A 17,218-nucleotide genomic window follows, 5' to 3' on the forward strand; every position below is an offset into this window, starting at 1 on the left:
AATTTTTATTTTTTTTTTTTTTTTTTACAGAATGATCATTAATATTAATTAGGGAGAGAGAGAGAGAGAGAGAGAGAGAGAGAGAGAGAGAGAAAAGAAAAAACTGAGTGAGAGAAAACAGAGAGAGATGAGATAAGACGACAAGAATAAGAGAGACTAAACGAGAAAGAGAACAAAAGAGATGATACTGATGAAAGAGAAAAAAGGATTAAGAGAGAAAGAGAGAAAGAGAAAAACTGAGTGAGAGAGAAGGCAGGAGTGAGTAATAAGATGAGAGAGAGAGAGAGACAAGAGAGCAATAAAACAAAAGAGAGAGAGATAAGAGAAAAACAAAGTGAGAGGAATAACAGAGAGCGATGAGACAACAAGAATGAGAGAGACTTAATAAGAGTGAGAAGAAAAAGGAAAAAGATGATACAGGAGCGAGAATGAAAGAGAAAAAAGGGATTGAGAAAGAGAAAAGAGAGAAAAACTGAGTGAGAGAGAAGGCAGGAGTGAGGAATAAGATGAGAGAGAGAGAGAGAGACAAGGAGCAATAAAACAAAATGAGAGAGAGAGAGAGAGAGAGAGAGAGAGAGAGATATGAGATATTAAATATGAAATATTGATCAGGGACCAAATCTGTTGATGAATTGATGGAATTCTGCAGAGCGACTTACATTTATCTCATTCATACAACTGAGCAGTTGAGTTAGGGGCCTTTCTCAGGGGGCCCATGAAGGGAAACATGGTGGTGCTGGGATTTGAACTCATGACCTTCTGATCAGAAGTCCAACATCTTCAGACACTTCTCTTCTGTTAGAGAGACTACACAAATGTCCTTCTTCTTATTTATTGTTATACATTTCAATAAAAAAGTTCTTCTCAAAACCATTTCTTCTTGGGGGTTTTTTTGTTGCAGTTGGAACGGTGTAAACTTTTACGTTGTAAATATTTAAATAAAATGTTAAAAGTAGATCGATCTGTCGATCTTTATAACGTCGTGAAAAAAGACCAGTCGTGTTTCATGTCTGAACATTGTATTTTATTAATATTGAGTGTGTAAATCATTCTCAGGAAAGCAACAGCCACGTAGTGCACATTAAACACACACACACACACACACACACACACACACACACACACACACACACACAATTAGACGTGTGGTTCAGTGGATTTATTCGAGACGCAACATCCAAGTCCCGTTTTTTTTTTTTTTGTGAACGATGTTCTCAGAAATAAACCAGAATTTGAGTTACAGTGAAAAGCAGGTGAAACTCAAGCGTTCTTTACTGATGCGTTTTTAAATCATAGCTACACAATACAACCAAAAGTTTGTGGACACCTGAGCATTCGATTTGCTCTTACAGTAATCCCTGCTTCCTCTGGGCAGATGTTCCTCTAAATTTTGTGGAGATTTGTGCTCGTTCACATGGGTGTTAGAGAAGCCTGTAGCTGATGTAAGTGAGGTGAAGACGTTCCTGAGATGCTTCAGAGCTCTATAGCAGGAGATCATCCAACCCATGGAAAGCATATCTTAATAGCATTGTCATTCTGGAACAGTTTTGGGTCTTCTAGTTCAAATGGAGGGAAAGTTTTATTCTTATACAAGTGTGTGTCTCGATAAACTGGTGGAACAGCTTGAGGAAGATCTGCTTATTGGTGGAAATCTCAGGTGTCCAAATACTTTTGGGTATACAGCATATGAAGCTGAAGCTAGCCGTGAAACTCTCTAGACCCTTAAACCCCTCGTCAGATGTTTGGTCACCAATTAAATTCATCATGTGTAAGTTTTATCTTTTCAAACGCACGTTTTAATAAATTGAAAAAACACACTGAAGATTTTCTCATGGCGGAAAAACCGCTGACTCGTCAAAACGCTGACACTGAAGACTCTTCCCGTAATTGGTTTTGAGGTATCGTACGTCACGCTTTTTTCTTTTTTTTTAAATAACAAATTGAAAATGTTTTCAGTCATAGGTTATAGGTTACTATAGCGACAGGAACGCTTTTGGTCTTTACTTACATGAATCTCTTCACCGGCACAAGTGTTTTAAAATAACTTATCACAGAATTGTGTTTTTTATACCGAGTGTTTGCGGTGTATTGCACTTTGCTTTGCGGACAGTCGTAGGAAGGAAACTCTCACACGATCAACACTCAGGCTGAGTGGGCCGATCTGACGGAGCTGGAGCCGGGTCTGGATCCGAATCCGTCTCGGGTCTTGCCAGGGTTCTGTTGCTCTGGATGTGGGAGACCTGCAGAACTGGCAGGAGAAGCTGGAATGCATTGTGGATGTAGGTTGTGCTGTTATTGCCCTAAACACACACACACACACAACACACACACACAGTCTTTTATGGTTTTTGAGACAAATGTATGTTCCTTGTATTCCAAAAACAAACAGGAATTGGACAGTGAACGAGTGGAAGAAGGTTCTGTGGACGGATGAGTCTCTAACAGAAGAACTTGTGTAAGAACAGGAGAGGAGATGTTATCAGACTCCCTCACCCCAAAACTCACACATGGAAACTTAAAGTTTTTGGTTTGTTTCGGAGCAGGGAAAGTTGGAGACTTATTCTGGAAAGTGAAAGTATTCCTGAACCAACACGACTCCCATTCCACACTTCAACACCATGCAGGTCCGTCTGGACTGCGGCTCGTTGGAAACGATTTCACCGTACAACAAGACGATGAGCAGAAGCGACGAGTTCTGTGAGCGTTATTAACAGAACAAACAGTCGTCTGGAGTGATATCTATCATGGAACGACCTTCTCAGTCACCGCACCTCAATCCTACTAAACTGCTCTGGGATGAACATGACAATCTCCAACCAGTGAAGAACAACTTTGGAGAGTTTTATAAAATTCATAGCAAATTTATTATTGTCACTAAAAAATTAAGTTTGTACATTTAACGATTTGTTTGATTTAATATGACATGATTCATGATTGTAGTTTTCTGCCCCCTGCTGCCTGTGAAGTGAACTGCAACTCCATTAACTCTAATAAAAACATTCATTACCCTTTTACTTTTCCCCCAAACCACAAAACCTGCATGAATGTATTGGAAGGAAAAGTCTGTCCTGGATGTTGGGGTGAAGCTCATATCTGGGCTTTAAATATAATAAACAGGAGGTATTAGGGATGATAATCTTCACAAATGCGCATCAGTGAATCGGCATGAAAGCAAACGATGTAATGCTTCGATTTAAAAAAGCAAGTTGGCGTTTGTATGACGGTGCATCGTTTTTTAAAACATATTTGCGTCGGTAAAAAAAAGGAATGATTTATTTATAATTATAAGTAGATGCGCTATACTTTTACTTCTGCGCTATACTGTTTCTTCTCTTCTTTCTTCTTTGAAAGTCCTTGTATGTGTAGGATTTATGATAAATAGTTGCCTGGAAACTACTAATTAAACACTCACTAGAGACCATAAAATGCATAAGGACTTACACTGAAGACTAAAGACTCTCTGATCATGTGATAAAACTCCTAACTCACTAAACTCCTAAATTCGACCCAACACCGCCCCCTTGTGTTCGTCCTGAAAATCTCAGCAAAAATGATCAACGCTGATGATCGTCATTACCTCCAACATCACGCTGTTCACCAGAGGATTCAACTCTTCTGCTTTTCTCTGACTCTGAAAAAGAGACAAGGTCTGAACATATAAAATCTGTGTGTGTGTGTGTGTGTGTGTGTGTGTGTGTGTGTGTGTGTTCATGCTCACCCCTACAGCCACGAGTGTATCTCTGAATCTGCGAGCCAGACAGCCGACCTCCTTACACATGGCGCAGGTCAGCCTGAAAACAAAAGCGTAACAGGTCAGTTCAAGAAATAAAAGTTATTTCTCTCACACACACACACACACACACACACACACACACACCTGGAAAGAATCTTGGCCTGCTGGCTTGCTGGTTTTTCGATGTCTTGTCCGTGCAGGATGAGTTCAGCCACTTTATGGAGCTGCTCAATACTCCGAGCTGTGACCTCCGCGAGACTCCCTATAGAACACTCATACACATTCTGTAGAGGAAGAGAGAGAGAGAGAGAGAGAGAGAGAGAGAGAGAGAGAGAGAGAGAGAGACAACAAGAATAAGAGAGAAAAAGAGAGATGATACAAAAGAAAAAAATAGTTGAAAGCAAGGAGAGAGAAGAAAGAAAAAAAGAAACAAAGAGGGATAGAGAACAAGGCAGGAGAGAGGAATAGGATAAGAAAGAGAGAAACAAAGCAAGACAAAACAGAAAAATCTTCTAGTAGAACTGCAGGAACTGTTAAACCTAAACACAAACACACACACACACACACACACACACACACACACACACTCACCTCAACCTTGTCTGTCTTGCTTTGCTCTGTTTTTGTCTCCAATTCTTCAGCGCCCTCTTCTTGTTTTTCACCTTCACCCTCAGGTGCTGCAGGGGGCGACTCCGAGTTCCCCTTCACTACTTCAGGTTCCTCCTCGGTAACTTGGTTCTCCACCTCTCTTATCCAATCATAGGCCTTCAAACGGGCCTGCAATAATACATAGGTTATCCATAGATAGTGTGTGTGTGTGTGTGTGTGTGTTTGTGTACCTTGTTCAGTTTATCCGGGGTTGCAGCAACATGCAGTTCAAACAACAGCTCTGTGAGAACACTGACAAACTCCTCCCCATCTGCAGCTAACACACACACACACACACACGCACGCGCGCACACACCAAAGAATGTCAGTAAAATGACGTATATAAAGATATACTCTACGCTGCTCTGCTCTGCTCGCTTATTTTACACGCTTGTTTTACAGAGGCAAGAAAACTGCAAAAACAAACACAGATCCAAATATCTTAACATTTCCAGCTAGTAAATACAAGCCAGCAGCATCTTTTGACTAGAAATCCAAACCAACTAGCAGAAAAAATCACATTATATTTCCTTTAAACTAGATCACAAAAATGCTAATTCACAAGCTACCATGCCTGCATGCTAACTCTACAGTATGCTAACTCTACAGTATGCTAACTCTACAATATGCTAACTCTACAGTATGCTAACTCTACAGTATGCTAACTCTACAGTATGCTAACTCTTCAGTATGCTAACTCTTCAGTATGCTAACTCTAAATATGCTAACTCTCCAGTATGCTAACTCTACAGTATGCTAACTCTATAGTATGCTAACTCTACAGTATGCTAACTCTACAATATGCTAACTCTACAGTATGCTAACTCTACAATATGCTAACTCTACAATATGCTAACTCTACAGTATGCTAACTCTTCAGTATGCTAACTCTCCAGTATGCTAACTCTCCAGTATGCTAACTCTACAGTATGCTAACTCTAACTCTAAACCTACTCACAACCTCCTCACAACCTTCGAAACCTCCTGATTAGTTCACAGTGATATTTAGTGATAAATAACACAGGGCCGGTCTAAATCACTTCTTCTCAATCTTCTCATCAGTCTACGGTTCGATTACGACTCGGGCGTGAATCAGGATCTGTTTGATTGGGTTGGAGTTCAGGACTCACAGAGGGGGCTGGAAGAGCGAATTTGGGAATAAAGATCACCGTTTCCCCCGGAACCCGTCTCCTCTGTCTCCTCCATCTCCTCTTCTTCCTGAAAGATCTCCTTGATCTCAATCAGCTCCTTCTTCAGAAACTCCAACTGCTCACCATCAAGGGAAGAAAGAACGTCCTGAATCTGAAAAGAAAACGTATAAATAAATAAAAGGCGCTGACACCTGACTCTTCCTCCCATATGTAATCGTTCTACCAAACGTTTACCACTAAGTTGGAGACACACACTTGTGTAGGACGTTGAATGCAGTAGCATTGAATTTGAAGACCCAAACCTGTTCCTGCATGACATTTGTGCACAAAATCCATCTCCATGAAGGTCTGCTTTCTATGAGTTGGAGTGGAAGATCTCCTGCTATAGAGTTCTGACCCTCAAGCAGATTGAACAGAAATGAATGGAAACCCTGGTTGCACCACAAGAACCTCATCACCTCACTTCCATCATTACCTGACTTTACTATCACCCTGGCAATCTCACACAAATCTCCACAAAATCTAGTGTAACAACTTTCCAGAAGAGTGGAATGGGGGGTTCAGAAAGAGGCACTTGTGTGTGTTCCTGTGTGTAGAACGCTCACCCTCCCCTCACTCTCATTGCTCAGGATCTCCAGAGCTTCCAGGTGAGACAGACCTTGGTAATCATCAAACAGGATGCCGTAGTGAGCCGTGGGTTCACACACCGTCTGGGTGCTCAGCTTCTCGCGTGCCTTCTCTTTGGCTTCCTTCAGCATCTACAGAACACACACAATATGGAATCTGATGAAGAGTCTCCGAAACCCATGTGTCTCCCCAACCCACACAAACATCTAGTGTCTGACCTGCGAGAGCGAGACGGTCTTCTGCATGAGGATTTTGGTCTTCTTAAAGCCGGGTCGCTCTCAGCCAACACCGTCATCGTCTTCCTGCCGATGAACTCCAGCGCCGAGTCCTCCAGTCAGAACCGACTTCCCCTGAGAGATGAGAACAGCGAGACACAATTCTGAACACTGAGAACATAATGAAGAACTTCAGCTCTGAAAATCACCATGAGAAACAAATAAAACACAAGAAAGTATGAATGAATGATGACGTACATGTACTTCTCTGAAAAGTCTGATCTTCTCTAACATACTAAATCTAATCATTAAAAAAATGTGGCCACACCCACCTGGGACTCCTTCTCCTTCTTTCTCCAGTAGGGAAGGAAGATAGAAGGATGGATGAAAAGAAAGAAAGAAAGAAAGAAAGAAAGAAAGAAAGAAAGAAAGAAAGAAAGAAAGAAAGAAAGAAAGAAAGAAAGAAAGAGGAAGGGAAGGAGAAAGAGAGGAAGGAAGGAAGGACGGACAGACGGACGGACGGACGGACGGATGGATGGATGATGGGTGATGGATGGATGTATAAATCAGGTTAATTGCGTTGGTTATTGACAGAACGTCACCAGGAGACCGGCAGACACTACAAATTGCCAGTGAGGAAATGAAAAGATGAAAAGATTGAGCCTGAGAGAGGAGCGAGAGAGCGAAAGAACTGAAGAATAAAGGAATACAGTGGTATGGAGAGAAGGATGAAGCCTGAGATTGGGCGAGAGGCGGAAGAACTGAAGAATAAAGGAATACAGTGGTATGGAGAGAGGGATGGAGCCTGAGATTGAAGCGAGAGCGGAAGAACTGAAGAATAAAGGAATACAGTGGTATGGAGAAGGATGGAGCCTAAGAGAGGAGCAAGAGAGCGGAAGAACTGAAGAATAAAGGAATACAGTGGTATAGAAAGAGGGATGGAGGGTTGGAGGTGAGCACTAACCGTAGTTTGCACAGCACTGGTGATGGAGGAAAACACTCCTCTGTTGGTTGGGCTAATGGGCTGAGCTGTTGAGTCCTCCTCCTCCTCCCCCTCATGATGTTCTTCAACCTCGAGGGCTTCCTCACATGATGATGTGCTGTGAATCCATGAGGCCACACCCGCTTTCTCCCGAACTGAGCTTAAACTCTGACCTGGATATTAGATTCAAAACATTTTTTTTTGTTGACTGTGAAGAAAGTTCTGACCCAGAGTGCTCCATTTTATATGGTACTATACCACTGAACTAAGATAGTACCAGGACACTGTATAGGGTTTAGATGGTACTGGTTCACTGTATGGGGTTTAGATGGTACTGCTCCACTGTATGGGGTTTAGATGGTACTGATCCACTGTATGGGGTTTAGATGGTACTGATCCACTGTATAAGGTTTGAATGTTACTGATCCATTGTATGGGGTTTAGATGGTACTGATCCACTGTATGGGGTTTGAATGGTACTGGTCCACTGTATGGGGTTTAGATGGTACTGATCCACTGTATGGGGTTTAGATGGTACTGATCCACTGTATGGGGTTTGAATGGTACTGGTCCACTGTATGGGGTTTAGATGGTACTGATCCACTGTATGGGGTTTAGATGGTACTGATCCACTGTATGGGGTTTGAATGGTACTGGACCACTGTATGGGGTTTAGATGGTACTGATCCACTGTATGGTGTTCAGATGGTACTGATTCACTGTATGGGGTTTAGATGGTACTGTTCCACTGCATGGGGTTTAGATGGTACTGGTCCACTGTATGGGGTTTGAATGGTACTGATCCACTGTATAGGATTTAAATGTAATGATCTACTGTATGGGGTTTAGATGGTACTGATCCACTGTATTGGGTTTAGATGGTACTAATCCAGTGTGGGGCTTTAGGGTTTAGATGGTTCTGACTGTCTGATTGGTACTGATTTGTATGGTGTGTTATGGGGTAGATCATTGTGATCCATTGTTTGTTATTACTATAGTAACAGATCTATGACTGTTGTATGACACACACCTACTGTTGAGGTCGCTGATGTCAACAAAGACTTCCCCCAGGTTCCCCAACCACCCCAACCTTTAGCCGGTTCCTCTGAGGTCTGGAAAACATCACACACACACACACACACACACACACACACACACACACACACACACACACACACACACACACACACTTGGAATATATGTCTCTTTAAAACCATTTTCATGGTCCTGAACTATGATGTAGGCTCCCTTACGTTCATATCCTTCTGCAACCTCTGGCTCCAAGCTCACCGTTTCACTGCATTCGGTCACCTGATCACAGCCGTGCTCCTCAGAGTGCTCCTGTGGTGGCTCTGGGACCTGACTGACGGAGGACGTTCTTCTGCACCCTCATTGGGCGGCTCTTGCTCTGTGGCCTCCAGGGAGAGTGACGGAATGGAAGAAGGCTTGTCTGTTTTGTCTACTACAGGAGTGTGTTCATCTGAAGGCATTTTGGAAACAGGAGGGTTTGTGGGCATGGCAGTGTCGTCCACTGCATGGTTTTGTGACATCGTGCTCTGTGAAAACACATGGAGATATTTCTGACATTTAAACACCACAATCATAATAGCTAATAACTAGCTGAATATGTAGTATCCTATACAAGAGGTCCATCAGTTCCTCAAAAGGAAAAACATATATAGAGGCAGGGGACAGACAGACAGACAGACAGACAGACAGACAGGCAGGCAGACAGACAAATAGACAGACAGGCAGGCAGACAGACAAACAGACAGGCAGACAGACAGGCAGACAGACAGACAGACAGACAGAGAGGCAGGCAGACAGACAGACAGACAGACAAACAGGCAGGCAGACAGACAGACAGACAAACAGAAAAATACAGAACAGATCTCCAGACAGACAGACAAACAGAAAAATACAGAACAGATCTCCAGACAGATTGCTGTGACGGATTGATTGATAAACGTCTCTCGTATGGATTCACAGACAGAAGGAAAGCAGTTATATTATTAATCACTACAACATGAAGCTCTGCAGAAGCAGAACATACATCAATTCATTTAATACTGAATAAATCCTAAATAAAAAAGTAAAAAAAAAGGAAGGAAGGATGGAAGGAATTAAGAAGTAAGGAAAGATGGAGGAGGAGGAGGGATGGATGAAAGGAATGAATGAATGAATGAAGGTGGGAAGCACAGACAGAGGGAGGGAAGAAGGAAGGACGGACAAACAGACAGAAGGAAAGAAGGAAGGAAGGAAGGAAGGAAGGAAGGGTAGACAAATGGAAGAAGGAATCAAGAAAGAAAGAATGGCAGAAAGGAAGTATGGAAGGAAGAAAAGAAGGAAGGAAGGAAGGAAGGAAGGAAGGAAGGAAGGAAGGAAGGAAGGAAGGAAGGAAGAAAAGATGGATGAATGGATAAACAAACAAACAAATGAATGAATGAACTTGCAAAACAACAAAGAAAGAGAAAGAAAGAAAGAAAGAAAGAAAGAAAGAAAGAAAGAAAGAAAGAAAGAAAGAAAGAATTAATGGATAGAATGTAAGTGTTTCATCACTTTGATGTAACTGATCAGGAAACAGTGTAACTGACTGAACACAAGCAGAGTCTTATGATGACTGAATGAATGAGGGACAGTGTGTGTGTGTGTGTGTGTGTGTGTGTGTGTGTGTGTGTGTGTGTGTGTGAGATGACACTTTGTTCACTTTGTGTCATGACACTCCTTTAACAATCCAGCACCCAGCTTCACTCTGACGTCAGCGCCGTGTGTGTGTGTGTGTGTGTGTGTGTGTGTGTGTGTGTGTGTGTGTAAATGCTATTGACACATCTCCAAAAAATTATAAAACCTTTGACACTACGTGTGTGTGTGTGTGTGTGTGTGTGTGTGTGTGTGTGTGTGTGTGTGTGTGTGTGTGCGTGTGTGCGCGTGCGTTGACAGACCGAGTGTAACTACGTAACTGACAGCTTAATAATGAAAGATTAAAACAAATGTACACGTGCAACATATTAAAACACGTGTAAAGTTCGAGCGATTCGGTTTCTTTGTTTTATCGTGTCATCAAACAAACACACACAAGTTCAAAACAAACCCAGAAAACTAACCGAGCGCGAGCTCCGTCTGTCACACTGCATATCTCTCTCTCTCTCTCTCTCTCTCTCTCACACACACACACACACACACACACACACATATATATATAATAACAAAACAAAACAATTAAATAAACCCAAACACACACACACACACACGGTGGTGTGCAGCTTACCGGTGTCTCCGACGGCGCGCGCATCCACAACCTCCTCACAACCTTCGAAACCTCCTGATTAGTTCACAGTGATATTTAGTGATAAATAACACAGGGCCGGTCTAAATCACTTCTTCTCAATCTTCTCATCAGTCTACGGTTCGATTACGACTCGGGCGTGAATCAGGATCTGTTTGATTGGGTTGGAGTTCAGGACTCACAGAGGGGGCTGGAAGAGCGAATTTGGGAATAAAGATCACCGTTTCCCCCGGAACCCGTCTCCTCTGTCTCCTCCATCTCCTCTTCTTCCTGAAAGATCTCCTTGATCTCAATCAGCTCCTTCTTCAGAAACTCCAACTGCTCACCATCAAGGGAAGAAAGAACGTCCTGAATCTGAAAAGAAAACGATAAATAAATAAAAGGCGCTGACACCTGACTCTTCCTCCCATATGTAATCGTTCTACCAAACGCGTTTACCACTAAGTTGGAGACACACACTTGTGTAGGACGTTGAATGCAGTAGCATTGAATTTGAAGACCCAAACCTGTTCCTGCATGACATTTGTGCACAAAATCCATCTCCATGAAGGTCTGCTTTCTATGAGTTGGAGTGGAAGATCTCCTGCTATAGAGTTCTGACCCTCAAGCAGATTGAACAGAAATGAATGGAAACCCTGGTTGCACCACAAGAACCTCATCACCTCACTTCCATCATTACCTGACTTTACTATCACCCTGGCAATCTCACAAATCTCCACAAAATCTAGTGTAACAACTTTCCAGAAGAGTGGAATGGGGGGTTCAGAAAGAGGCACTTGTGTGTGTTCCTGTGTGTAGAACGCTCACCCTCCCCTCACTCTCATTGCTCAGGATCTCCAGAGCTTCCAGGTGAGACAGACCTTGGTAATCATCAAACAGGATGCCGTAGTGAGCCGTGGGTTCACACACCGTCTGGGTGCTCAGCTTCTCGCGTGCCTTCTCTTTGGCTTCCTTCAGCATCTACAGAACACACACAATATGGAATCTGATGAAGAGTCTCCGAAACCCATGTGTCTCCCCAACCCACACAAACATCTAGTGTCTGACCTGCGAGAGCGAGACGGTCTTCTGCATGAGGATTTTGGTCTTCTTAAAGCCCGGGTCGCTCTCAGCCAACACCGTCATCGTCTTCCTGCCGATGAACTCCAGCGCGTCGAGTCCTCCAGTCAGAACCGACTTCCCCTGAGAGATGAGAACAGCGAGACACAATTCTGAACACTGAGAACATAATGAAGAACTTCAGCTCTGAAAATCACCATGAGAAACAAATAAAACACAAGAAAGTATGAATGAATGATGACGTACATGTACTTCTCTGAAAAGTCTGATCTTCTCTAACATACTAAATCTAATCATTAAAAAAATGTGGCCACACCCACCTGGGACTCCTTCTCCTTCTTTCTCCAGTAGGGAAGGAAGATAGAAGGATGGATGAAAAGAAAGAAAGAAAGAAAGAAAGAAAGAAAGAAAGAAAGAAAGAAAGAAAGAAAGAAAGAAAGAAAGAAAGAAAGAGGAAGGGAAGGAGAAAGAGAGGAAGGAAGGAAGGACGGACAGACGGACGGACGGATGGATGGATGATGGGTGATGGATGGATGTATAAATCAGGTTAATTGCGTTGGTTATTGACAGAACGTCACCAGGAGACCGGCAGACACTACAAATTGCCAGTGAGGAAATGAAAAGATGAAAAGATTGAGCCTGAGAGAGGAGCGAGAGAGCGAAAGAACTGAAGAATAAAGGAATACAGTGGTATGGAGAGAAGGATGAAGCCTGAGATTGGAGCGAGAGAGCGGAAGAACTGAAGAATAAAGGAATACAGTGGTATGGAGAGAGGGATGGAGCCTGAGATTGAAGCGAGAGAGCGGAAGAACTGAAGAATAAAGGAATACAGTGGTATGGAGAGAAGGATGGAGCCTAAGAGAGGAGCAAGAGAGCGGAAGAACTGAAGAATAAAGGAATACAGTGGTATAGAAAGAGGGATGGAGGGTTGGAGGTGAGCACTAACCGTAGTTTGCACAGCACTGGTGATGGAGGAAAACACTCCTCTGTTGGTTGGGCTAATGGGCTGAGCTGTTGAGTCCTCCTCCTCCTCCCCCTCATGATGTTCTTCAACCTCGAGGGCTTCCTCACATGATGATGTGCTGTGAATCCGCAAGGCCACACCCGCTTTCTCCCGAACTGAGCTTAAACTCTGACCTGGATATTAGATTCAAAACATTTTTTTTTGTTGACTGTGAAGAAAGTTCTGACCCAGAGTGCTCCATTTTATATGGTACTATACCACTGAACTAAGATAGTACCAGGACACTGTATAGGGTTTAGATGGTACTGGTTCACTGTATGGGGTTTAGATGGTACTGCTCCACTGTATGGGGTTTAGATGGTACTGATCCACTGTATGGGGTTTAGATGGTACTGATCCACTGTATAAGGTTTGAATGTTACTGATCCATTGTATGGGGTTTAGATGGTACTGATCCACTGTATGGGGTTTGAATGGTACTGGTCCACTGTATGGGGTTTAGATGGTACTGATCCACTGTATGGGGTTTAGATGGTACTGATCCACTGTATGGGGTTTGAATGGTACTGGTCCACTGTATGGGGTTTAGATGGTACTGATCCACTGTATGGGGTTTAGATGGTACTGATCCACTGTATGGGGTTTGAATGGTACTGGACCACTGTATGGGGTTTAGATGGTACTGATCCACTGTATGGTGTTCAGATGGTACTGATTCACTGTATGGGGTTTAGATGGTACTGTTCCACTGCATGGGGTTTAGATGGTACTGGTCCACTGTATGGGGTTTGAATGGTACTGATCCACTGTATAGGATTTAAATGTAATGATCTACTGTATGGGGTTTAGATGGTACTGATCCACTGTATTGGGTTTAGATGGTACTAATCCAGTGTGGGGCTTTAGGGTTTAGATGGTTCTGACTGTCTGATTGGTACTGATTTGTATGGTGTGTTATGGGGTAGATCATTGTGATCCATTGTTTGTTATTACTATAGTAACAGATCTATGACTGTTGTATGACACACACCTACTGTTGAGGTCGCTGATGTCAACAAAGACTTCCCCCAGGTTCCCCAACCACCCCAACCTTTAGCCGGTTCCTCTGAGGTCTGGAAAACATCACACACACACACACACACACACACACACACACACACACACACACACACACACACACACACACACACACTTGGAATATATGTCTCTTTAAAACCATTTTCATGGTCCTGAACTATGATGTAGGCTCCCTTACGTTCATATCCCCTTCTGCAACCTCTGGCTCCAAGCTCACCGTTTCACTGCATTCGGTCACCTGATCACAGCCGTGCTCCTCAGAGTGCTCCTGTGGTGGCTCTGGGACCTGACTGACGGGAGGACGTTCTTCTGCACCCTCATTGGGCGGCTCTTGCTCTGTGGCCTCCAGGGAGAGTGACGGAATGGAAGAAGGCTTGTCTGTTTTGTCTACTACAGGAGTGTGTTCATCTGAAGGCATTTTGGAAACAGGAGGGTTTGTGGGCATGGCAGTGTCGTCCACTGCATGGTTTTGTGACATCGTGCTCTGTGAAAACACATGGAGATATTTCTGACATTTAAACACCACAATCATAATAGCTAATAACTAGCTGAATATGTAGTATCCTATACAAGAGGTCCATCAGTTCCTCAAAAGGAAAAACATATATAGAGGCAGGGGACAGACAGACAGACAGACAGACAGACAGACAGACAGACAGACAGACAGGCAGGCAGACAGACAAACAGACAGGCAGACAGACAGGCAGACAGACAGACAGACAGACAGAGAGGCAGGCAGACAGACAGACAGACAGACAAACAGGCAGGCAGACAGACAGACAGACAAACAGAAAAATACAGAACAGATCTCCAGACAGACAGACAAACAGAAAAATACAGAACAGATCTCCAGACAGATTGCTGTGACGGATTGATTGATAAACGTCTCTCGTATGGATTCACAGACAGAAGGAAAGCAGTTATATTATTAATCACTACAACATGAAGCTCTGCAGAAGCAGAACATACATCAATTCATTTAATACTGAATAAATCCTAAATAAAAAAGTAAAAAAGGAAGGAAGGATGGAAGGAATTAAGAAGTAAGGAAAGATGGAGGAGGGAGGGAGGGATGGATGAAAGGAATGAATGAATGAATGAAGGTGGGAAGCACAGACAGAGGGGAGGGAAGAAGGAAGGACGGACAAACAGACAGAAGGAAAGAAGGAAGGAAGGAAGGAAGGAAGGAAGGGTAGACAAATGGAAGAAGGAATCAAGAAAGAAAGAATGGCAGAAAGGAAGTATGGAAGGAAGAAAAGAAGGAAGGAAGGAAGGAAGGAAGGAAGGAAGGAAGGAAGGAAGGAAGGAAGGAAGGAAGAAAAGATGGATGAATGGATAAACAAACAAACAAATGAATGAATGAACTTGCAAAACAACAAAGAAAGAGAAAGAAAGAAAGAAAGAAAGAAAGAAAGAAAGAAAGAAAGAAAGAAAGAAAGAAAGAATTAATGGATAGAATGTAAGTGTTTCATCACTTTGATGTAACTGATCAGGAAACAGTGTAACTGACTGAACACAAGCAGAGTCTTATGATGACTGAATGAATGAGGGACAGTGTGTGTGTGTGTGTGTGTGTGTGTGTGTGTGTGTGTGTGTGTGTGTGTGTGAGATGACACTTTGTTCACTTTGTGTCATGACACTCCTTTAACAATCCAGCACCCAGCTTCACTCTGACGTCAGCGCCGTGTGTGTGTGTGTGTGTGTGTGTGTGTGTGTGTGTGTGTGTGTGTAAATGCTATTGACACATCTCCAAAAATTATAAAACCTTTGACACTACGTGTGTGTGTGTGTGTGTGTGTGTGTGTGTGTGTGTGTGTGTGTGTGTGTATGTGTGGGTGTGTGCGCGTGTGTGCGCGTGCGTTGACAGACCGAGTGTAACTACGTAACTGACAGCTTAATAATGAAAGATTAAAACAAATGTACACGTGCAACATATTAAAACACGTGTAAAGTTCGAGCGATTCGGTTTCTTTGTTTTATCGTGTCATCAAACAAACACACACAAGTTCAAAACAAACCCAGAAAACTAACCGAGCGCGAGCTCCGTCTGTCACACTGCATATCTCTCTCTCTCACACACACACACACACACACACACACACACATATATATATATAATAACAAAACAAAAACAATTAAATAAACCCAAACACACACACACACACACGGTGGTGTGCAGCTTACCGGTGTCTCCGACGGCGCGCGCATCCAGTTTCCGCCCAGCCGGAAAGCTCGCGCGCCACGTCGGCAGCCCGGACCACGCGCATTGTGGACCGTGACGTCACGTGAACCTTCAGAACTTTCAGATAACGAAGGCGGATATAACATCAGCGTGGACCGTCCCCAATTCTATACATCAAACCTCTCCACGCCGTAACAAACAAACACACGTCATTTATTTACTTATCTGGGTTTCAAACATGTTTCAAGAACTTTAAGAGACCAGTCACAGAAATACCGGTGTGAAAATGATGAAACAGTGTTCCTGTGCACAAACCTGAAACAAACCTAGAGTGAAAGAACATAACCCAACCTCCTCAATTCTATTCAAACTCCTGGTCCTTCGTAATCCTGCTCAACCTCCTCAAACCTATTAGATTTGAACCCTTTTCAAATATTCTCAAGCTCCTCAAACTCTGCAATTCTCAAACCTCTTTAATATCCTCCTTAATCCTACTCAACCCCCTTAACCTCCTAAATCCTACTTAACCTCATAAATTCTATACAACCTCTTCTTCTTCTTCTTCTTCTTCTTCTTCTTCTTCTTCTTCTTTCGGCTTCTCCCTCACAACCTCCTCAACCTTCTCAATTCTAGTCAAACTTTCCATCTTCCTTAATCCTATTCAACCTCCTCATCCTCCTGAATGTCCTCCTACTCAGCCCCTCAAATTTCTAAAACCTCCCCAACCTTCTGAATTCTACTGATCCTTTTTAACCTTCTCAATTCTATTCAACCTCCTAATTCTCCTCAAACCTATAAAACTTTTGTAACCCTTTTCAAATCTTCTCAACCTCCTCAAACTCAATCTTACTCAGTCTTCACCAACCTCCTCACCCCAACCCAACATCCTCAGCACCTTTGAGATGAACTGGAATTGGAGACTCCTTACCAATCCAACCTCAAGAGCTTATCTCACTAATGCTCTTCTATCTAAATGATCACTGATCCCCACAGCCGAGACCCCAATCTAATGCACAGACTTCCCAGTGGAGCTCATGATAACAGTGAAGGGAAATTAATAAATTCATTCATTTCATAAATATATATTTTTTAATGATAGTAAAAGATAAATAAAAGTTAATGATGAATTAATTAAACAAAACAGAACAAAAAAATTCTTCTGCTATTAAAATAAAAGTTAAAAAAAACGAAAAAGAAAAACCATTTTATTTCTGCACGAATGCAGGTGTTTCTCTGGCAAAACTTCTAAAACAATTAATAATTATATTTAAAAATAAACACAACACATAACTTG

At 42.7% G+C, this 17,218-nt stretch overlaps 1 protein-coding gene across 1 annotated transcript; it reads right to left on the reverse strand.

Annotated features, from left to right (window-relative positions):
- Nucleotides 1–1,002: 1,002 nt before the first annotated feature.
- On the reverse strand, nucleotides 1,003–16,485 carry fam114a1 (family with sequence similarity 114 member A1). Its single transcript, XM_046842734.1, has 13 exons — nucleotides 15,927–16,485; nucleotides 13,921–14,226; nucleotides 13,696–13,777; nucleotides 12,648–12,838; nucleotides 11,690–11,824; nucleotides 11,450–11,602; nucleotides 10,825–10,996; nucleotides 4,573–4,658; nucleotides 4,325–4,510; nucleotides 3,878–4,017; nucleotides 3,719–3,791; nucleotides 3,578–3,631; nucleotides 1,003–2,300 (listed from the first exon to the last, which is right to left on the reverse strand). Exons 1-13 carry the CDS (start codon nucleotides 16,068–16,070, stop codon nucleotides 2,136–2,138), a joined length of 1,887 nt encoding a protein of 628 aa, XP_046698690.1. The 5' UTR covers nucleotides 16,071–16,485; the 3' UTR covers nucleotides 1,003–2,135.
- Nucleotides 16,486–17,218: the final 733 nt, after the last annotated feature.

Source organism: Silurus meridionalis, chromosome 28, assembly GCF_014805685.1.
Source record: "Silurus meridionalis isolate SWU-2019-XX chromosome 28, ASM1480568v1, whole genome shotgun sequence".
Taxonomy (NCBI): Eukaryota; Metazoa; Chordata; class Actinopteri; order Siluriformes; family Siluridae; genus Silurus; species Silurus meridionalis.

What these genes read in the sequence shown, in the direction of transcription:
- fam114a1 (XM_046842734.1), bottom strand. Translation starts at nt 16,070, where the DNA reads ATGTTATATCCGCCTTCGTTATCTGAAAGTTCTGAAGGTTCACGTGAC. An exon ending in ATCAGCGACCTCAACAGTAG is followed by an intron (nt 12,839 to 13,695) that starts GTGTGTGTCATA and finishes TCTAATATCCAG; the next exon opens with GTCAGAGTTTAAGCTCAGTT. An exon ending in CCAGTGCTGTGCAAACTACG is followed by an intron (nt 11,825 to 12,647) that starts GTTAGTGCTCAC and finishes CTCATCTCTCAG; the next exon opens with GGGAAGTCGGTTCTGACTGG.